Source organism: Asterias amurensis, chromosome 14 (genome assembly GCF_032118995.1).
Source record: "Asterias amurensis chromosome 14, ASM3211899v1".
Lineage (NCBI taxonomy): Eukaryota > Metazoa > Echinodermata > Asteroidea > Forcipulatida > Asteriidae > Asterias > Asterias amurensis.
In genome coordinates, this window is record NC_092661.1 from 15760146 (window position 1) to 15784720 (window position 24575).

At 39.3% G+C, this 24575-nt stretch overlaps 1 protein-coding gene across 1 annotated transcript; it reads left to right on the top strand.

Annotated features, from left to right (window-relative positions):
- Positions 1 to 8908: 8908 nt before the first annotated feature.
- Positions 8909 to 12414, top strand: LOC139947147 (uncharacterized). Its single transcript, XM_071945005.1, has 2 exons — positions 8909 to 9069; positions 9408 to 12414. Exon 2 carries the CDS (start codon positions 9552 to 9554, stop codon positions 11022 to 11024), a length of 1473 nt encoding a protein of 490 aa, XP_071801106.1. The 5' UTR covers positions 8909 to 9069; positions 9408 to 9551; the 3' UTR covers positions 11025 to 12414.
- The last annotated feature ends 12161 nt before the right edge of the window (positions 12415 to 24575 follow it).

Below are 24575 nucleotides of genomic sequence, written 5' to 3' on the forward strand. Positions count from 1 at the left end.
CTTGACCACTCACTCCGCACTCATTCACTGGTATAGGCATTGGAACTACCTCTTCTAAATAGGTGGATAAGTGTGCCATGCGATGTGACGGTGCGCCGAGTCAGCCAACCAATAGGGGCTCGACACACGTTTGCCTTGCTTGGTTGCCACCTTAAAGAGTTCCAAGTATTCAATAATATCAAGTGGAAATACAAATTGCGAAAAACTGCATTTCTTGTTTTATTCCCCATTAGAAAGCAATAGGGGTAAACAAATATATTGTGGTTGAAGATTAGTTTAAGGGGAAATCTGTTGAATGCAACGGGAGCATCCCAAACTCTCCAAATGGACTGAGTATGACGTCATTAAGAGGATCACTCTGGTTTCGGGAAAAGGAAATAATTGCTCTGTAAAAACATTTAGTAAAATTTAATTGATCACTCTACGTAATTTGGTTTGTAAGGATTGTAAGCTATAAGATTGCAAAATACAAAATAAAGTTCATTCCTCGCCAACACTATTCTGTCATTCAATTTGAAAAAAATATATATATATTATTATTTCCAGTTTGAGGAACAATCATAAAGTGTCAGTCCTTTTTCCGGATGCCGCGGTTATTTCAATCTCAGTGGCCGAGTAATGCAGGAAAGCGATATGTGCAGCTGAAACAAACTTTAAAACTGAAGTGCTTTTGTTCAGAATTGCCAACTAGGTCAAGACAGGATGTGTGTTTTTTAAGCCTGGTGTACAGCCGGTAGTCGGAGTGGATGGCTATACCTTTAAATATTGAGTTTGAATTGAGAAATTGATTCTTACCTCGGCCTAGAGCCCAATTTAGCACACGAACGAGTCGGCTATAAATTGCTAACGTTTATACAATATTGATTTGGATGGAGAACAAAAAATTTACGGGGGTCTAGAGCTTAATTTAGCACACGGACATATTTGGCTATATAGCTTGCTATAAAGTTAACGTGGATCTATTAAACTAATTTGTACCCACGGCAACATGACTGTACAGATCGCCATATAATTTTAGTCCTTGGAGAAAATTGTTGATTTTTATTACTAAACCTCGATCAAGCATGAAACATAAAACATGTTTTAAGAGTTGGATTTCTGAGTGGGGACTGGATAAACAATACCAAAAAAACATAGTTTGTTGTATTCACCAGTTCCTACTTTGAGAATACACATTAGCTCCGACTTTAAAGGATGTGTGTACTTTATTGGGAGTAGAAAGCTTTCCTTCTAATATTACTTGCCTTGCAGGTGCTGTAGTAAAGAAATGAGTAAAACAATGTCACGAGAATACGTTGTACAGACTAAAGTTATTTTCGTGACCTATGGTCGAAATAGTTTTTTTCTTGTTTTTTTTTGTTGTTGTTTGTGTGGGTTTTTTTTTTTTTTGGGGGGGGGGCAAGAAGAAAGAGAAATAAAGACGGCGGCATAAAGATTGGGTAGTTATTGCACGGTATGTTCTTACAGTTATAAAATAGTGTGGGGACGTGTACAAATGCTTGTCATTGATCATGCATACACTGATTGCTTCATTTATCAGGCGTTCGATGAAGTATTTGTTCAACCAAAAGTTGCCTATTGCTATAGGGGGAAATATGCAATTGTTGGTTTTACAATATTGACCCCTTGTCGACATTAAGGGGAATTAATCACTCGGCGCAATTCGGTTTCAGTGCATTTCGTTTGAGTTCTTTCAAAATGCAGCACGAAATAATTATCTGTGTCATATTTTCCACCCCAAATCACTGTGATTGTCATTATAACAAATCATTAAATGAATATAATTGATGAGGATGTAAACTCTCTGTATTACCACTGTTCAGTGATCGAAGTGTACACTGGACCACTTGCCCGAGTCAAGCAGTTTTTGTGTCGGGCCGTTTAACTCATGGTTATAGACAAGTCAGGTGGTCTTTCCAACTGTGTAACAATGCCACACCCTGAGTAATATTGTGTTCAAATGTCGGCAAGTCTGTTTAAATAACCTTCAATTGTATTGTCTAAAAAGTGTGCTGCACCCATAAAGATTAATGGGATAAATGCTCTCTTAAAGGCAGTGGACACTATTGGTAATTACTCAAAATAATTATTACCATAAAACCTTTCTTGGTGACGAGTAATGGGGAGAGGTTGATGGTATAAAACATTTTGAGAAACGGCTCCCTCTGAAGTGCCTTAGTTTTCGAGAAAGAAGTAATTTTCCACGAATTTTATTTCGAGACCTCAGATTTAGAACTTTATTGGTCTCGAAATCAACCATCTAAACGCACACAACTTCGTGTGACAAGGGTTATTTTTTCTTTCATTATTATCTAGCAAGTTCGATGACCGATTGAGCTCAAATTTTCACATGTTTGTTATTTTATGCATACATTGAGATACACCAACTGTGAAGGCTTGTCTTTGACAATTACCAATAGTAGTGACCACTGCCTTTAATGTCTAAGTTAGTACTTGTAAAGCCATTTGACACTTTCTGAACAGAACAAAAATTAAGTTCACAGATTTACAAATTACTTACAGGGTTTACAGATGGTAATGGTAAAAGACTTCCCTTGAAATATTATTCCATGAAATGCTTCACTTTTTGAGAAAACATTAAAACAATTATCAATTCTCGATATCGACAATAACGGATCTATTTTAAACACATGTCAAGACACGGCGAAACGTGCGGAAACAAGGGTGGGTTTTCCCGTTATTTTCTTCCGACTCCGATGACCGATTGAGCCTAAATTTGCACAGGTTTGTTACTTTAAATGTAAGTTGTGATACACGAAATGTGGGCCTTTGGACAATACTGTTTACCGATGTTGTGCGATTGCTTTAAAACAGTAATATATATTTTTGATTCTTGTCTTGTGAACATAATATTGAGCCCTGTAGTGTTGTGGAATCCCCTACCCCAATTCAGGCCCTGCTGCTGTTTCAAACGCAGCTCTCATGGCGATATACTATTAGCAACAACACAGAGAAAAGGTAACCTCTATGGTGTGGAACCAAACATTAACCATGGGCATTGAACATGACTAACCGTAGAATAAGCCTTTTTGAGATATTGCAGCCACAATGCTACAACAACACTATAAGGTTTGGGTAGTACACTCCTATCACGTCCGCCATACCCCAAAAAGGCGAATAATTTATTGTTCTGCACCTCCTCAGTTAAATATCAAGGTCATTATGGCTCAATCAAATGAGTTTACTTATCCCCTACCCAAACTTGCTTAGCAGATTACTTAATGTGTCTCTCAATCAAAGCTTGATAAGCAGATGAGTTTACCTTCCTCTACGCAATTTTGCTTCATAGCAGACAAGTTTACCTGTCGCCCAACCAAAGCTTGCTTAGCAGATGAGTTAATCTGTCCCTACTGTATGTCTCTCAACCAAAGCTTGATTCACAGCTACAGATAGACTTATCTGTCTCCCAAACCCATGGCTGGCTTAGCAGATGAGTTTACCGTTCCTCCAACACAAAATTGCTTATCATATGAGTTTTCCTCACTCCTAACCAAAGTTGCTTACCTTCCTCTAGGCAAACTTGCTTAATAGTTGAGTTTATCTGCCTCTCAACCAAAGTTTGCTTAGTAGATAAGTTAACATGTCTTGAACCCAAGCTTGCTTATTATTATTATTATTATTATTATGCATTAGGTACGCTGTTCACAGTAAAACCATATCACAGCGCTTATACAATAGAAAAAACAATATTATTAAACATTATACAAACAAAACAGTAAAAAATCAATTAGGAAAAAGGTATGTTTTGAAAACCTTCTTAAACACGTCCACTGATGGAGCAGATTTAATATTGGAGGGAAGTCCATTCCACTCCTTAGCTGCTGTTACAGTGAATGTACGATTTTCTAAGCGATCTTAGAAGAGGCATCATGGCGGCGATCTAACCTAAAGATAACACGTGCAGCCCATTTCTGCAAACTTTGAAGTCTCTTAATATGCACCCGAGGGACTTCTGTAAGCAACCCAATACAATAGTCTAACCAAGAAAGAACATGGCTGCGAATCACATGATGACATGCCTCTTCAGATACATACTTCCTTATCTGTGGCACTTTTTTTAATTGAAACCGAACAGACTTGCAAAGCTGGTCGATTTGGTTAGACAAATACATAATGCAATCAGAATATACACCATGGTTCTTAACTGGTGTTGATAGGGCAATCTGAGTGGTTCCAAATGTAAAAGTGACATTATTCATGTTGCGAAAAATGTGTTTAGAGCCAATTACCAAAGATTCTGTCTTTTGCTCATTAAGTCCATTCCCATTCAATTACTTATATCCATAACACATGGATGCTTAGCAGATGAGTTTACCTGTCAACCCAAAACTTGCTTAGCAGATAAAATTACATGTCTCTTAACCAAACGTTGCATAGCAGATGAATTTACCTGTCCGTCTCCCAAAACTTGCTTAGCAGAATAGTTTATTTGTCTCTCATCTAGCATGAGTTTACCTGTCGCCTAACACCGAAGATTGCTTAACGGGTGAGTTATTTCCCCGTCCCAGATTTATTTAGCAGATAATTGTATGTCTCTCAACCTAAGCTAGCTTATCAGATTAGTTTACCTATCTCCAAAACAAACTTGCTTAGCAGATGAGTTTATCTGTCCCCCTACCGAAACCTGCTTAGCAGATGAGTTTATCTGTCTCTTAACCAAAGCTTGCTTAGCAGATGAATTTACCTGTCCCACTACCGAAACCTGCTTAGCAGATGAGTTTATCTGTCTCTCAACTAAAGCTTGCTTAGTAAATGAGTTTACCTGTCCCCCTACTGAAACCTGCTTAGCAGATAAGTTTATTTGTCTCTCATCTAGCATGTCGCTTAACACCGAAGATAGCTTAACGGATGAGTTAACATGTCCCCTTCCCAGATTTATTTAGCAGATAATATGTCTCTCAACATAAGCTTGCTTATCAGATTAGTTCTATCTCCAAAAACAAGCTTGCTTAGCAGATGAGTTTGCCTGTCCCCTACCCAAACTTGCTTAGCTGATGACTTTATCTGTTGTATATAAATTTTGGTTGAGCTGAACAAAAGAAGAAATTGAATAGCGCTAATCCGTGGTGGTGCACTTGACAAAAGCAGCTACCACAGTCGCTGCAGAGATTGGGCATGTGGTTTCTTCTCCTGGCGGGCTGAATCTCTCTGTTGTTAAGAGAATTGTAGTTGGCAAAGATCTTTTGTACCACTAGGGTAGTACGTGCTTAGCAGATGAGTTTAATTGTCTCCCTACCCAAACTTGCTTAGCTGATGACTTTATCTGTTTTATAGTTGAGCTGAACAAAAGAAGGAATTGAATAGCACTAATCCGTGGTCATGCTCTTGACAATAGAAGCTACCACAGTCACTGCAGAGATTGGGCGTGTGATTTCTTCTCCTGGCTGGCTGGATCTGTCTACTGTCTATTAGTTTTTGACAAAAATATTTTGTACCACACTAGGGTACTACTTACTTGCCTAGCAGGTTAATTTATCTGTTTAGAGGATGAGTTTACCTGCCCCCTACCGAAACTTGCTTAGCAGATAAGTTTATTTGTCTCTCAACCAAAGCCTGCTTAGCAAATGAGTTTATCTGTCTTACTACCGAAACCTGCTTAGCAGATGAGTTTATCTGTCTCCTAACCAAAGCTTGCATAGAGGATGAGTTTACCTGTCCCCTACTGAACTTGCTTAGCAGATAAGTTTATTTGTCTCTCTTTAAAAGCGTGCTCGTAGCAGATGAGCTTACCTGTCCGACTACCGAAACGTGCTTAGCAGATGAGATATTTGTCTCTCAACCAAAACTTGCTTAGCATATATGAGTTTACCTGTTCCCCAACCAAACTTAGCTTAGCGATTAAGTGTACCTTCTCCTAGGCAAACTTGCTTAATAGTTTATCTGCTTCTCAACCAAAGTTTGTCCTATAGATAATTTACATGTCTCATAACCCAAGCTTGCTTAGCAGATTAAATTATCTGTCTCTTAACCAAAGGTTACCTAGCAGTTGAATTTACCTGTTCGTCTCCCAAAAATTGTTTAGCATATTAGTTTAATTGTCTCTCATCCAAAGCTTGCTTAGCAGATGAGTTAACCTGTCCCCAATCCAAATTTGCTTAGCAGATGACTTAATCTGTTTTATAGTAGATGAATAGCGCTTTTCCGTAGTACTGCTCCTGACATTAGAAGCTATTACAGTTAGGAATTGGGCATGTGTTTTTTCTCCTGGCTGGCTGGATCTCTCTATTGTTAAAAGATTTGTAGTTGACAAAGATCTTTTGTACCACTGGGGTACCACTTGCTTAGCAAATGAGTTTATCTGTCCCCTACCCAAACTTGCATAGCTGATGACTTTATCTGTTTTATAGTTGAGCTGAACAAAAGCAGCAATTGAATAGCGCTTATCCGTGTTAGTGCTCTTGACAATAGCATCTACCACAGTTGCTGCAGGGACTGGGCATGTGGTCTGGCGGGCTGTCTGGATCTCTCTGTGGTTAAGGGATTAGTTGTTGACAAAGATCTTTTGTAAACTAGGGTAGAACTTGCTCAGCAGGTGAGTTTAATTGTCTCCCTACCCAAATTTGCTTAGCTGTTGATGACTTATCTGTTTTATAGTTGAACTGAACAAAAGAAGCAATTGAATAGCGCTGATCCTTGAGAGTGCTCTTGGCAATAGCAGTCGCTGCAGAGATTGGGCGTGGGATTTCTTCTCCGGGCTGGCGGGATCTCTCTATTGTTGACATTACTTTTTGGCAAATATATTTTGTACCACTAGGGTACTACTTACTTGCTTAGCAGATGAGTTTATCTGTCACCTGACTAACGGTTGCTTAGAGGATGAGTTTACCTGCCCCCTACCAAAACTTGCTAAGCAGATAAGTTTATTTTTCTCTCATCCAAAGTTTGCTTGTAGCATATGAGTTTACCTCTCCGACTACCGAAACCTGCTTAGCAGATGAGTTTATCTGTCTCCCGACCAAAGCTTGCTTAGAAGATGAGTTTACCTGTCCCCTACTGAAACTTGCTTAGCAGATGAAGTTATCTGTCTCCTGACCAAAGCTTGCTTAGAAGATGAGTTTACCTGTCCCCTACTGAAACTTGCTTAGCAGATAAGTTTATTTGTCTCTCAACCAAACTGGACCAAACTTCGTGGCGATCTTACAACATAAATCTGCGCATTTGGCGCCAATAAAAAGAGCGTTGTTTTATTGTGACAGAGGCACAGAATTCCAAGGCTAGTAAAGTGCCATGAAATGGTGGGACAATCTTTGCGGATAAAAGTTCATTTCCATTGTTGATAAACAACTGTTGGCATTGTTGGTTTAATTTTGGCAAAACATTTAATCGTGTGAACACAATATATTCTGGCAAAAAAAAAAAAAAATTGCAACATTTTTAATGAATGTATATTTGGTTTGCGGTAACACCATGTGTATATCTACTTGCCAGGTAGAGATGCTCTTAGGGAACCGTCTTGCTTTATTCTACTGCAGCGGAATAGATAATCGGAGGTTGAAATAAAATTACTCCTATGATTGGTGGCTTTGTCTGCAATAAACTCAACTTTATTTTTGAATAGTTTTGTGATATTGTTTTAAAGTGTGGCCAACTGTTAAAGTTTTGCATTGATTTCTTTTCATAGTTTTCCAACCTCGGTTGGCAAAGAGGGCATAATACCATTATACGAACCATAAGTCCAATATCTTTGTATAATATACTATAGACAGGACCTTTATATTGCCCTTCAAATACTTAATACGGATCGGCTGTCTGCTTTTTTTGCCGTTTTTTTGCCGTGTGATAAGCAGCTTTATTTGCGATTTAGGATTAATTAAGTACTTGTAATACAAAGTTTCGCTTCAAGTAATGTACATGTCACAACTATTGTGATGGGACGCCATTTCCTATATAAGCTCACGATGTAATATGCAGAGGTAATATGCAGAGTTACGGTGGCTGTACCCTAGCGCTTTACAAAACTCACGTGTAGACAATAATTTTGTGTGACTCCTTTCTCCAACTGTCGTGGCCGAGCAGATACGAGCACCGGACTCAAGCTCTGGTGTTTCTGTTCAGCAGAGTGTGGGTTGAAATCCCGGTCGTGACACCTGTTACCGCATGTATAAAAAGATTCTATAAGTTACCGCATGTATAAACGTACCCCACAAGTTACCGCATGTATGAGGATTAAATGCAACATAACCCATGTGACTCAATGTTGTGAACCGTTTATATTTTTTTAAATGTTGATATCCTTTTTCTACTTATCGGGAGTCTTTACCTTTTAAAAGTATTTTTATCGTAAGACTGAACTTTTAGATTAAATGCAACTTACATCTCCTCAGTCTTGCCTTCTTCATCTTGTGTGTAATTTATTTGAACTTTTAGAGAGAAATACACCGTCCCTTTTGACACGGGTGGTACTTTGTCAATTTGCTTGACAGATTCGTGGTGACTTATATAGAGAAGGGAATAATGTTGCTTGAAAAATAGTTTAATGCCAACCTTTACATACTATGTTTCGTAATGAATGTTGTGATACACCAACCATGTTGTGGTGATAGTGGCACGCATCATTTTCATAATTATAACTGCAGTGAAACTGACATTCAACAGGGGGCTGTTGAATCCAGCACGTGGGTGAGGTATTGTACATCATTTGCTTTGACTTAAAACCTATACAAGCATCTAGTTTAAGAATCTGCTGCGGATAAAGCCACGATGGGCTTTTCAAAAACCCAATCTAAAAATGCCACTCTTGTGGATCGCCTCTAAATCGGATGACGTACCTAGTGCAAGTCTAATTCAAACACACGGTAAATAAATAAATAACAATAGGTTTAAGGTTAACCTCTGTGCATTGATATGGCATATTTGGCAAATCCATGCGTGTTGAGAGTTCGTTGCGATCAGCAAGCTCAAATGCAGTTGTGGCAGCCATTGACAAAGTATATGTTAGACCCAACTCTTGAAAGGCTGCTGTGCTGACTTTTGCTGAGATTGTATGTGTTTCCCTCGGTGCGTAGCCGAGTCATCCCTTCGTATTTATGGTCAAGTGTCGTTTGAAATGTAAGTCAAATGTCTGTGTGTGTTTTCAACTACCAGTTATAGACTAAGTTGAACTATAGATTCTAAGGTCGTGCATAAAATACGATGGCACTCCAAAACACGGCCCAAGTTTGAGTTGAAGCTCGACTGTCGACTGCTATGAGCTGATTGGCGTCGCCAGGCGCATCAGCTGCACCCATTGGGTGTGTTTGGTGATTATAGGGCCAAATGGAATATAAATAACATGCAAGAAGTACCTTTATCATCCTCCATGATGAAATCAATAGGGTAAAGCATTACTCTCCCTGCATTTCATCATTCATAAGATTTGCCACACGACCTTAATTGTTTCATTTCAGAACAATGCTATCCAGTGGATGCTTATCCTCTATGACTAAAGCAACTGGACTTGAATGAACCCCTATCCGCTCCATCCCTCCGCGCCCTGAAACAGAGAGTTCAATCACCGCCAGTAACTGACTAAAAACCTTTCAGCAAAGACAATGGAAACCAAAAGACAGGGAATAGCCGTCAATGACTCGGTAGGTAACGATCTTCTTACAGCCCTACCTCCTGAACTAACGAAGTCAATATTTGAATATCTGAGTGCGGTAGATTTGAGTCACGTGGCTTCCTGCAACAGACATTTGCGTAATGCAGCAAATACAGATTCGCTATGGCGCCCTCTATGTCTGAGAAATGGATGGGAACGCTATGGTAGCATTACCGATCTCACTAAGGAAATCCCGTACAAACCCCAGGATGTTAGTGGCGGACGGAATGACGTGTCATTCAAAATGGCTGCCATAGTCAGGCAGGACTCAACGATCAATCTTGTGGCTACGTGCAGATGGAAGGAAATCTACATGAAAGCAAAACATCTTGAGAACAACTGGAAGAACAAATGTTTTCTTGTCAGCAATTTAAAACCTAGAGACATGGACGCAGGGCTGGACAGTCGATCAGTTGCACGCAAGGTGGTTATCGACAAAGACTGTCTGGTGGTTGTAATGTCGAACGAAACAATTCAAATATGGGATGTTAAGACTGACACTTGTCGACACCTTATTCCAGCTATCAGTGAAGGTGTCGCGTGTTTAAGAGTTTGTAATGGTAAAATTGCTGTTGGTAGTAAAGACGGTGTGGTTCGTATATTCAGTGCCAACACTGGAGAGATATTGCATCTCATGCAGGGAACCAAGGAAGAATATATCGACCGAATATTCATTGATACAGAGTTGGTAATCAGTGCAGCCATCCCGCTGTATATTACTGCAGATGATGCTAAACACAAACATATCTACGTATGGGATGTTGAAGATGGAGCACTTCGTCATATCTTTAAGATCGATGTAGAGGGGGCCATTTTGAGAGATGTTGACTACCGGGATAAGATGGTGGTTGGTGCGTACAGTGATAGGTGTCTTCGACTCTGGGATGCAGTCACTGGTGATTGCCTGCATACTTTAAGATATAATTGTGAAGGTATTGCAGAGAGCTTGTCCTGTTGCCATGGTAACGGCAATATTGCTTTGGCTGATTTTGATGGCATGAAGTTTATTGTTTGGAATATTCAAACAGGGGAGTGTGTGACGTCAGTTTCGATTTCTGGTGATTTTGAAGATTTGGTCGATTATACACTGCCAGGCAAATGTGAGGCAGTCGAAGATTTGTTAGTAGTTTCCTTATATGGTCATGCAGAAAATTACTTCAACGTGTATAACCATAAAGGGGGACTGTTGATGAATCTACATGATTTGGATGGAATGAGTAGTGTTTGTTGTCATGGTGACAAATATATCATCCAATGGGCAGGGGGCCCACGTGATGTTGAACTTTGTAGAATTTTCAGGGTTGTTTCAGGTAGCAGTAATGAAATAAATAATGTTGAATGTACAGGTATGCTAGAGGGAATTGATGATACCAAAATGGTCTTGTCTCCGGACTCGAAGTTGACAATTAACCATTACTGGTGAAGGTAGTGACAGGGGCCGAGTTTTTCATCACCCCTGGACCCAATTTCATGGCAGAATTACGTAAGCAAAGCTCCTCAAAGTAATTTTCAAGAAGAGAAAAGTATATTGGAAGTCAATTGATTGTGGTATGTATGTAGAACAAAAACACCATAACATTGATGTCTTGCAAAACGTCACCATAAATTGTTCTTAGATAAGCGAAACCAAGATGTTCAACTGAGATCAATTCTTAAAAAAAAAAAAAGTATTTTCGAACCTTTTTAGGGTTGATTTTAAAATAAAATAAAATTCTCGAAGATAAAAACACTTACAAATGGCTTGCAGAAGCGATACCACCAATAAAACAGCCACCACTTAAACTATTAAAATTGTATCTCATAAACGCGTATTTCATCTTGGAACGATTTCTTAAATAGGTATACGCCTCACAGTGAAAACTTACTTTTTATTTTTTTTTCATATAACATAAATAAATTCTCTTAAGAATATTATAACATAATGCATTATAATCAAGATTGTAAAATGTTTTAAACTATAACCGTCAAGTTCGGGTGAATTAAAGCCATTGGACACTTTTGGAACAGATTTTTTATTTTAAAGTTCAGATTTATAACAAAACTTACAGGGTTTACAGAAGGTAATGGTGAAAGAATTCTCTTGAAATGTTGTTCCATGAAATGCTTTTTGTTTTGGACTTTTTGAGAAAACATTAAAACAATTTCAATTCTCGATATCGAGAATTGCGGATTTATTTTAAACACATGTCATGACACGGCGAAACGCGCGGATACAAGGGTGGGTGTTCCCGTTATTTTCTCCCGACTCCGATGACCAATTGAGCCTACATTTTCACAGGTTTGTTATTTTATATATAAGTTGTGATACACGAAGTGTGGGACTTGGATAATACTGTTTACCGAAAGTGTCCATCCAATGGCTTTCAGTAATATTTCACATTAATCCTCCTCAGTCTGGCCTTCTGTCTCCATATCATTTCTATATCTCTTTTGTGTGTAACAATGAATTGATATGGAGAAAAATACAATAATAATAGTAAGAGCAGTTATAACTGTGTGTTTTGTCTTGTGTTTTTTTTTCTCTAAATGTTTAGTTTCTGGCATTATTCTTAAACGCGCCGGATTTTAATCTGTAACACTGTTTAACTTCATTTTGTTAGGCCAGAGACGCATCCCTCGCAAGCTCTCTATAACCCATTACTTTGTTTCGAAACTATTGTGCCTTAGACACGGGAGGGGCGATCTATGTCCATTTGCTTCATATATTCGTGGTGACTTATAGAGAAAGGACTAATTGCTTGACAAGTAGTTTAATGGCAGCCTTTACATAAATGTTTCGTAATGAATGATGTGAAACCCTTTTGTGGTGGAAATTTGTATGGCACTCATCATTTTCATAGCTGCAATAAAACTGACATTGTAGTATTAATTGTACAAGCATTGCCTTGACTTTGAACCTACAAAAGCATCTTGTTCCAGAAGTTGGGCATTTCAAAAACCCAATTTAAAAATGCCACTTCTGTAATCGCCTTTAAAACGGGTGACATACTAGTGCAAGTCTAATTCATACACACGTAAAGGCAATACAACGGCTTCTGAAGGTCATCCCCTATGTGCATTGATGTGGCATCAGTTTTAGGGCAAAATATCGTGTAGAGAATCGTTGAGATCAGGAAACGCAGTTGTGACAGCCATTGACAAAACACGTTATATTTAATGTGTGGAATGCTGCTTGGTAGTGACTTTGGCTTGTCTGAGATTGTGTGCATTCCCTCGGTACATAGCCGAGTCATTCCTTCATCTATAATGATCAAGTGTCGTGTAAAATGTAAGTCACATAATGTCTGTGTGTGTTTCTAATTATCAGAGCAGACTTTATGAGGTTGAGCTGAGGCCGCAGTGTATAAAATATTAAGGCAGTCCCAAACACGGCCCAAGTGTGTTGAAACGCGACTGCCCATGTCATGAGCTTTTTGGCGTCACCAGTTGCATGAAGTAATTGCCTACCTATTGACATAGTGTTCGGTGACTTTCAGGGCCAAATGGAATATGCAGGAAGGACCTTTCCATTCTTCATGATGAATCAAAAGGGTATAGGCATATAGGTACCTCCCTGCATATATCATTCATAAGATTTGCTACACGTCCTTGTTTCATTTCAGAACATTGTATACTCAATGGATGTTTATCCTCTATGACTAAAGTAACTGGACTTGACTCAATGAACCCTATCCCTCTCACTTGCCCCTCTCCACTGAAACAGAGAGTTCAATCACCATCAGTCTGACCAGAAACACCTTTCAACATGGAAACCAAAAGACAGGGAATAACCGTCAATGACTCGGTAGGTAAATACCTTCTTACAGACCTACATCCTGAACTAACAAAGCGCGAGGGCCCAACTTTATGACACAACCACGGAATATTTAGCGCTTATGGCACCATTAAAGAACAGCTGATTCTATGCCCGTAAGCGCCTATTTCTGTTAGTAGTGCCATTCGATTGGGCAGAAGGCATTTTCCAAAATTCAGCCTGGTCTCACCGTGCATTTTTGAAGCAGTGTAATTTTGTCAAAGTGTTTCCAATATCAAACGAGGGCAGAGCTGGACTCTATAAGCCCCCCCCCCCCCATACAAGAAATTAACATGGCCTGAAGGAGGATGATTCAAAAGAGGGCGCTATCAGAAGTAGTTTGTACATAGTTCGCCATATGGGGGACATAATCCCCGGGGAGACAGAGTTTCCTGCCACACCCCTGACCTCTTCAGCTCTGAACACCTCTTCTTTTTTTTACAAACTATTCGACTATCCGTATGATGTAGCTCTATTGTGTGAATCCATTGTAAGTATTTACTTCGTTCTTTTTTAAGTCAAAAATTTCGAATGGGAATTTCCTTTTAACTGCAATTTTAGTGGACCACAATCTGGCGAATCAAGCCACAGTTGACGTCCAATTCTGGCTCAAGCAGTAGACAAGAAAGGAACATAAAGAAGGAAAAAAAAAATCGAGAATAACAAACGTTATGAGTGTGAAACACAATAAAAGGCTAGCTTCCTGTGCCAATTGTGTATTTTTATTGAAACCACATCCCGAATTGAGACGTTATAAAGTGGGTCTTCAACATTTTGCAAGTTAGATGTAAAAGTAGTGAGTGACTGGTATAAGGATCTCTGGTTTTCATATCAGTGCAAAGACTGCAGTTTGCTGTATTAATTGCTCATTCTACACGTATCAACAGCTGCAATGTTTCTGCTCTTTCTTGTTATGACATCGATCTGTGGGTCACGTGGGATGTCATTATTCAGGAGTCACCCAGTTGACACTGTCGCCGTGACAGGACGAAGTGTGTCGTTGATTTGTACGCTTCAAAATGTACAATGTGACGCATATGTCACTGGATACATTTTGCATTGGGAACAGGGCCGAAACATTATTTCTTCGTGACTCCAAGTATACAGCGATGTTGATGAAACCAGGTACACCACGTCACGTCAAGGCTGTACGTGGTATTTACATATACAGAACTTGGTACCAAATGATGAGGGCTATTACCACTGCTATATATATAGGATTCGCCCTTCAGTCAAAACTGAACGCTCAAACCAAGCGCAACTAGATGTGGTTTCGCCCATAGACACTACTGTCACACCATCTCACACTGTAAAACGATATGGTGAAACTGCTGCTTTTAATTGTCAAACAAGTCGAACAGTTGGAAATGGTTTCACATTCAAGTGGTATAAAATACCACGAGGTGAATCCCGGCAGGTATTATTGAGAGAAACTGAGACTATTAAATTTAGTGACAGCAAAAAGATGATGACAATGATGAATCTACAACCACAAGAAAACAATCTGACGGTCATATGTTTGGTATTTAAAGAAGTAACCCCAGTTAACGGAATTAGTTCCCATGCCTCATTATCTGTTCTTCCAATTGAAGAAACCATGACAACCAACACAAATTTAGTGACGTCTGAAAACATCCCTTCTGATCGATCTAAAGGACCAGTGCATCCTTCACAATCGCAAACAACCTCGTATCCAGCTACCAACACCGACTCTGCACCAAGTGGACCGCTAGATCGACAGCCTACCCCATCTGCACCCCAGACCCCATCACCTCTATCGACCAAGAAGCAAGATCCCGATCCTGACAGTAAGAACCCTTCTTCAGGATGTATGGACTATACCGTCATCTTAGTAGGATGGTCTTTGGCTGTTGTCTTCTGCTTTCTCTTCGTCTCATCACTCATGTACATTATCGTGACCAAAAGAAGATCCATAGCCGATCCTAATTCAACCCGTGTAGTTCAGACAGCTCCAGATGAAGATGCAAATGCGTATGAGGAAATGGAAACCCAACTACACCGGCAAGCTGCTTCTACTGGCCGTACAGAAACCTCACCATCCAGCTACCAAGATTTGATATTCCAGTAAGTCCGAAATGTCACAGACGCCATCTTGGTTTATACAATGACGGGATCACCATGATTGACTCTATAATGACATTACACAAGTTGATACCTTGTGTACTTGTTAAGCTCATTTTGTTGATGAACAATGTCATTACGTCGTTGTTAAATTGTATACGTTTTAAAGAAGATTTTCACATTCACTCTGAGTTGGAATAGTATAACCTGACTACTGACAAGCACACAGATACACTAGACCAACACAAAGCGTTTGGTAATAACTCTTCAACAACGCGACAAAACAATTATTGTGCACAGTATTTACATTTTACATATGATTTAAACAATCGGTGCAAACATTAAAGGTTTACTCTGCATTTAAACTTAGACTGATGAACAAATAATCGAATATGCCTTAAGTGTGCTGATAAACACTCATTTACGAAGAAGAAAAAAACACGGAACACTGTTATTTAATTACCCAAGCTGAAGTATCGTCCTATATACAAAAAACGTAATCAAAATAACGGATTGGCTATCTGCTTGGGCCTTTTACAGAGGACAAGTTAAGAAGATTGTCTGTTTGTTCTTCTGCTCTGTGATAATGCAGCTTTATTTAGTACAATTTTTTTATATATTCTAATTGTTTAATAGATGTGTTACTTAAATCTTTGATTCACCGATTACAATATTAATTTTAAAAGCCGTCTACAAATGAAGAACACAATTATTCTGAGTACGACTTTAAGAGTCATGAGAGTTACACAACTACTTTAAGTTGTGAAAAGGATCACCCGACCACCCGCTGTTAATAAGCGAGGCTTGATGGAAAGGGGGGTTACAATGCTTAATAGCGTGCCTAAAATACGTTACCGTCCCAAATGTTGCCACCCGCCATGTTCCTTGTGTGACGGTAATTGTGTTGGTAAAAAACAAAAACATTTCAAACTTGGCAGCCAGAGGCCGGAATGCGTTTAAAATACATACATAGCAAAAAATAAAAAGAAAGACATTCAAAATTATCAAAATAAAAGATTAGTAAAACATTCTGTACAAGGGAGAAAGTTTGCCTGAGGGCATCAAAATACTTCGGGCACGCTAGAAGCGCGGCATCTACCCCTTCAAGACTCGCTTATTAACAGCGGTTGGTAGTCGGTCGGGTGCAAGAATCCATTTACTATCTTAAGTTCATGTTGGAAATTCATTTTACTGCCTAAAAAAATGACAACCACAACAAAATCAACCCGAGTAAAACGTAAAAATTGAGACAATTAATGTATGGTAACTTCCTTCTCCGATAACCAATATTTGTTTATGTCTAAATTGTTGTTGTCAATCGCATCATGAGCTTAAGGAAATAATCAGTTCTATTCAGCAAGTATATCGAATTCGGTTATACAAAATTAAAGTGTACAAAACTGTCATCTGTTCCAGTTTTCTGAATACTTATAAAACTATTTGGCACAATACCATTGTTTCCTTTATTAACAAGAAGTATCCTGTATACAAGTAATTGACTTTAATAGTTCCGTGTTTGCTTCACCGTAAAGGTTATCATTGTTTTACATGAAAAACAAAATGTGGTTGGAGCTGTCAGATTTGACTAAACATCAAATAATGTGGTACGTACACCCTAGAGATGAGAGAGGCTGAGTGACGATTGTTTGTGCATCTTTGACGGTGATCTTATAATTAAACATATATTTTCATGCGGAAAAATAAAAAAAGAAGGAACCTTTTTGTAATTTGAAAATATTGAGAATTATTGACAGCTCCTTAAAGTCATTGATTGTTAAACTGAGCCGATTGTATTTGGTATGTATATTATGTAAAAGAATCATAGAAGATAGAGTTATACCTTCCCTGATGCTAAACGAAGGTTCCAAGACATTCGACTACAATTCGTCTTCAACAACTCTTCTACTTTGAGGTTTTTTTTAGTGTTCATCATAAATATTTGGGGGGTTTTTTTCTCGATGATAAAAATATTTGCCATGAATGTTTCATTAAATAGGCGAATACCAAATCGACGTATCAATCTCTAATATTAAAATTACACCAGCTATTTTGTCATTTTGAAATGTGGAAATGAATGCCTCACAACGAGAACTAACAATCAGGGGCCCGGTACTACACGAAGGCAACGAATACAACTATTATCTACGTTGCCCCATGCCATTGCCTTGGTGCTCATTAAAGGGAAGGTACACGTTTGGTAATTACTCGGAACAATATTAACTTAAAAACTGACTTGGTAACGAGCATTGCAGAGCTGTTGACAGTATAAAACATTGTGGGAAACGACTCCCTCTGAAGTAATGTAGTTTTTGAGAAAGAGGTAATTTCTCACTAATCATAATAAAAGACTAGCTAGAAGTCTTTTATTCCTATCTGAAAGCACACAAATTCGTCCACCAAGGGTGATTTTCTTTCATCATTTTCTCGCAACTTTGATGACCAATTGAACCCAAATTTTCACAGGCTTGTCATTTTATGCTTATGGTGGGATACACCAACTGAGAACACTGGTCTTTGACAATTACCAAACGTGTACAGTTCCTGTAAACAACTCAAAAAAGACGTTTTTTAGTTAACTCATAAAGTTCCCTTTACCCACAAACATGAAGCATCAAGCCTGTGGTAAAAACTTTTAGAAGAACAAGCCAATTTACATAAAACCAATAACTAAAGAATGATCGCCAACAAAAAAAAACAATAGGCCTGGGGACCACAGTAAAATACTAAAATTAACCAAAGCGTTCTGATTATCTGAGTACGGTGTCATGTGAACTATTACAATAGTTTGGTTAATAATCACATCTTTTATTTACTAGTTCAATATTGTGCTATCCTGTGTATATAAATAAAACATACCGAGGAAATGAGTTCCGGGTGAATTAAAATAGTTCTAGGTCCTTGAGTATCTATATATCGTTACAGCATATTCATCAAACCTTATACACGTCAGTATACCACATTATATAAAACAGTGTAATTTACTGTTATGTTGGATGTTCGGTAACGCCTATTTTTAAATGCTATTGTTAATTTTGTAAATTTATTGTTTTCAATATAAAACTGATGTACTGATAGCCAGATCGTTTTTTAGAGTCTAGAAAATGAGGATTAAATGCAGCCAGAACAGTCATAATTTCAAATGGTGTGTTGTTTTATCTAGTTTGATTTCTTCTCATAATGAGTGGAGAACAGATTTAGAGTATTTCGAAGTATATTACCGGTTGTATTTTGAGTAGATTTTGAGGTCTACATTTCTAATGTGATTTCCTGGGAGCGTACCCCAGAACGCCCCTCTCTAACCCAGGGCCTTGTACCGTAACTTGCTTATCCCATCCCTTACAACGGGGTTCGAACGATTTATACAAATGTTCATTTACGATTTTGCTTTTTGTTATCTTTTTCTTTTTTTCACAACATGATAGATTCGTTGTGGTTTGTGGAGACTCGAGTATTTTGCATGAAAAGTAGTCTTTGAATCAATATGGGTGATCAACCTTGTAACTGTGCCAAGTGGTTTACAATAATTACACACCCTTGCCCCTTATCAAAACCACCTGGGTTTGCTTATAGGGGCGTGGCCTGTTCTCCCCTCCCTCAGCTTACCCACAGTCTAATTCTTGTTTCCAATGTCAGCATAAACCGTCTCCTCCTCAGGGCTCTTGATTCTTGCCGATCCTCGCGATATATTCAAGTCAGCGTAGATCAGACCTTCCACATTCCTCTGGCGTGGGTCATCCTTGACGATCCCGTCCTCTTCACGGTCTGCCGTCTGCTCTGGCGCGGTCTGGGCTTGGGCCATGGTGCTAGCTCGGCGTTTGGAGAGATGGTACGGAATGACGCGATGGGGTTTCTGACCGGACTGTTGACGGTCAGTAACGCGTCCTAGTACCGGCAAATCCATCATAGCGACGGTTGATGTCAGATGTTCAGGCGAGATTCCATGTTTGGAAGGATTATTCAAAGTCTGAGTCTTGTCTGGTCCACGATGCAGCTTCGAGCCATCCTTTCCGCCTCCGGATACTTTCGAAGATGCCTCCTCAGATGAAATGGCGCCCAGTGTCTCACTTGTGGTGCGACTTTTATCCACCAAAGCATACACGGACTCAGGATGATTCTGTTTATCATTTTGTTTCTCCCCACCCTTGACTGATCCATGAGTTTCAATGGACAGAGGTTCGTCCACTTTGTCATGATCATGATTTGCCTCTGCCTGATGGTGTGAGTCCGATTCCACTACTACAGTAACCGTTTCCTTTGGGGACTCTACTGACATCTCGCCAGCAGAGCTAGTGTGATCATTTTCTTGATCACACCTTGGTGTATCTCCGTGCAGTTGGGTTTCTGATATCCCGTCTGCATCACTTTCTCCTCCATCATCTTGAGGTGTTTGAGATTGACGTCTATCAATAGTCTTGGATTGAGATCGTCCTCTGAAGACAAGAAAGTACAGGAGGGCTACAATGAGGAGAACTAAGAAACCAGCTCCTACAGCTCCCCCTACTAAGGTGACTGTAGATCCCGAAGACGGGCTCTTAATTTCAGGATTGGGATCTTGCTTCTTGGTCGGTAGGAGAGGGGATGGGGTCTGGGGTGCAGATGGGGTAGACTATCGATCTAGCGGTCCACTGGGTAGAGGGTCGTTGTTGCTAGGTGGAGATGAGGTTGTTGGTGGCTGTCCATGATGCACTGGTCCTTGAGATCGATCAGAAGGGATGTTTTCAGACGTCACTATATTTGTGTGAGTTGTCATGGTTCCTTCACTTGGTTGGAAGAACAGATAATGAGGCATGGGAACTACGTCCAGTGACTGGGGTTGCTCCTTTGAAAACCAAACAGATTACCGCCAGATTGTTTTCTTGCGATTGTAGATTCATCATTGTCATCATCTTGTTGTTATCATTAAATTTAATAGTCTCAGTTTCTCTCAATAATATTTGCCGGGATTCACCTCGTGGTGTTTTGTACCACTTGAAGTTGAAGGCATTTCCAACTGTTCGACTTGCTTGGCAATTAAAAGTAGCATTTTTACCATATCGTTTTACAGTGTGAGATGGTGTGACAGTAGTATCTATGGGCGGAACCACATCTAGTTGCGCTTGGTTTGAGTGTTTAGTTTTGACTGAAGGGCGAAACCTGTAGATATAGCAGTGGTAATAGCCCTCATCATTTGGCACCAAGTTCTGTACATGTAAATACCACGTACAACCTCGACGTGACGTGGTGTACCTGGTTACATCCACCTCGGTGTTATACACTCGGGTACCTTATGACTATGTTCTGGCCTCGTTCCCAATGCAAACTGTATTCAGTGTCACCAGCATCACATTGTACATTTTGGAGCGTGCAACTCAACGACACACTTCGTCCTGTCACGGCGACAGTGTCAACTGGGTGACTCGTGAATAATGACATCCCACGTGACCCACAGATCGATGTCATAACAAGAATGAGCAGAAACATTGTAAAGCTGTCTAGAATGAGAGATGAAGTAACAGCAAAAACTGCAGTCTTTGCTTTGATATGAAAACCAGAGATCCTTACGAGTCACTCCTCAACTTCTAAACCAAACTTGTAAAATGTTGAAGACGGCCACCTTAATACAGCCTCAATACAGGAAATGGTTTAGATAAAAATGCAGACTTGGTAAAGGAAGCTCGCCTTTTATGGTATTAACAATGTGTGTTATCCTCTCGTGTATTTCTTCATGTCCTTCATGTTCTACTTCTTAAAGACATTGGACACTATTGGTCATTGTCAAAGACCAGTCTTCTAACTTGGTGTATCTCAACATATGCATAAAATAACAAACCTGTGAAATTTTGAGCTCAATTGGTCATCGAAGCTGTGAGATAATAATGAAAGAAAAAACACCCTTGTCACACGAAATTGTGTGCTTTCAGATGCTGGCTTTCTGAGGTCTAGAAATCAAATTCAAATATTTTAGTGGAAAACTACCCCAGTCTCGACAACTACGTCACTGCAGAGGGAGCCGTTTCTCACAATGTTTTATACTATCAACCTCTCCCCGCTACTGGTTACCAACTACCAAGTAAGGTTTTATACGCTAATTATTATTTTGAGTAATTAATATTACCAATAGTGTCCACTGCCTTTAAATCGAATGTCACTGTGTCATCGGGCACAATCTGGTGTAATAAAACCATAGCTGACATATATTTCGGGTTAAGCTGTAAACCAGGAAGGAACTTGAAGGAAAAAAAAACGAGAAAAAAACACGAGAATAACAAACGTTTTGGGTGTGAAAAACCATAAAAGGCTAGCTTCCTTTACCAATTCTGTATTTTTAGCGAACCCATTTCCCGAATTGAGACTTTATAAAGTTGGTGGTCTTCAACATTTTCAAGTTGGATTTAAAAGTGGTGGACTGGCTGGTGTAAGGATCTCTGGTTTTCATATCAGTGCAAAGACTGCAGTTTGCTGTCATTTCATCGCTCATTCTACACGTATCAACAGCTACAATGTTTGTGTTCATTCTTGTTATGACATCGATCTGTGGGTCACGTGGGATATCCTTATTCAGGATACACCCAGTTGACACTGTCGCCGTGACAGGACGAAGTGTGTCGCTGAGTTGCACGCTCAAAGATATAAATTGTGATGCACTTGACACTGCATACGTTTTGCTTTGGGAAAGAGGCCAGAACAGAGTCATTTCCAATGGTCTACTTGTGTATCACAGGGAGGTTGATGAAACCAGATTTACCACGTCACGTCGAGGTTGTACGTGGTATTTACATATACAAAACGTGATACAAAATGATGAAGACTATTACCACTGCTATATCTACATGGATCGCCCTTCAGTCAAATTTGAACGCTCAAACCAAGCGCAACTAGATGTGGTTTCGCCCATAGATACTACTGTCACACCATCTCACACTGTAAAACGATATGGTGAAAATGTTACTTTTAATTGTCAAACAAGTCGAACAGTTGAAAATGCCTTCAACTTCAAGTGGTATAAAATATCACTAGGTGAGTCCCGGAAAATATTATTGAAAGAGACTAGGACTGTTCACTTTAGTGACAACAACAAGATGATGACAATGATGAATCTACAATCACAAGAAAACAATCTGACGGTAATCTGTTTGGTTTTCAAAGGATCAACGCCAGTTACTGGACGTAGTTCCCATTCCTCATTATCTGTTCTTCCAAGGGAAGAACCCATGACAACTCACACAAATATAGTGACGTCTGAAAACATCCCTTCTGATCGATCTCAAGTACCAGTGGATCAAGGACAACCAACAACCTCGTATCCAGCTACCAACACCGACTCTCCACCAAGTAGACCGCTAGATCGACAGCCTACCCCATCTGCACCCCAGACCCCATCACCTCTACCGACCAAGAAGCAAGATCCCGATCCTGACAGTAAGAACCCTTCTTCAGGATGTATGGACTATACAGTCATCTTTGTAGGATGGTCTTTGGCTGTTGTTTTCTGCTTTCTCTTCGTCTCATCACTCATGTACATTATCGTGACCAAAAGAAGATCCATAGCCGATCCTAATTCAACCCGTGTAGTTCAGACAGCTCCAGATGAAGATGCAAATGCGTATGGGGAAATGGAAACCAAACTACACGGGCAAGCTGCTTCTACTGGCCGTACAGAAACTTCACCATCCAGTTACCAAGCTCTGATATTCAAGTAAGTCCGAAACGTCACAGACAGATCTTGGTTTAAACAATGACGGGATCACCATGATTGACTCTATAATGACATTACACAAGTTGATACCTTGTGTACTTGTTAAGCTCATTTTGTTGATGAAAAATGTCATTACGTCGTTGTTAAATTGTATACATTTTAAAGAAGATTTTCACATTAACTCTGAGTTGGAATAGTATAACCTGACTACTGACAAGCACACAGATACACTGGACCAACACAAAGCGTTTGGTAATAACTCTTCAACAACGCGACAAAACAATTATTGTGCACAGTATTTACATTTGACATATGTTTTAAACAATCGGTGCAAACATTAAAGGTTTACTCTGCATTTAAACTTAGAGTTTGTTGAACAAATAATCGAATATGCCTCAAGTGTGCTGATAAACACTCATTTACGAAGAAAAACAAACACGGAACACTATTATTTAATTACCCAAGCTGAAATATCGTCCTATATACAAAAAACGTAATAAAAATAACGGATTGGCTATCTGCTTGGGCCTTTTACAGAGGACAAGTTAAGAAGATTGTGTCTTTTTGTTCTTCTGCTCGGTGATGATGCAGCTTTATTTAGTACAATTTTTTTATATATGTTAATTGTTTAATAGATGCGTTACTTAAATCTTTGATTCACCGATTACAATATTAATTTTAAAAGCCGTCTACAAATGAAAAACACAAGAGATTATTCTGAGTACGACTTTATGAGTCATGAGAGTTACACAACTACTTTAAGTTGTGAAAAGGATCACCCGATCACCCGCTGTTAATAAGCGAGGCTTGATGGAAAGCGTGGGTAACGGGGGGGGGGGGGGTTACAATGCTTAATAGCGTGCCCAAAATACGTTACCGTCTCACATGTTGCCACCCGCCATGTTCCTCGTGTGACGGTAATTGTGTTGGTAAAAAAACAAAAACATTTCAAACTTGGCAGCCAGAGGCCGGAATGCGTTTAAAATACATACATAGCAGAAAATAAAAAGAAAGACGTTCAAAATTATCAAAAATAAAGATTAGTAAAACATTCTTTACAAGGGAGAAAGTTTGCTTGTGGGCACCAAAATACTTCGGGCACGCTAGAAGCGCGGCATCTACCCCTTCAAGCCTCGCTTATTAACAGCGGTTGGTAGTCGGTCGGGTGCAAGAATTCATTTACTATCTTAAGTTCATGTTGGAAATTCATTTTACTGCCTAAAAAAATGACAACCACTACAAAATCAACCCGAGTAAAACGTAAAAATTAAGACAATTAATGTAGGGTAACTACCTTCTCCGACAACCAATATTTGTTTATGTCTAAATTGTTGTCAATCGCATCATGAGCTTAAGGAAATAATCAGTTCTATTCAGCAAGTATATCGAATTCGGTAATACCAAATTAAAGTGTACAAAACTCG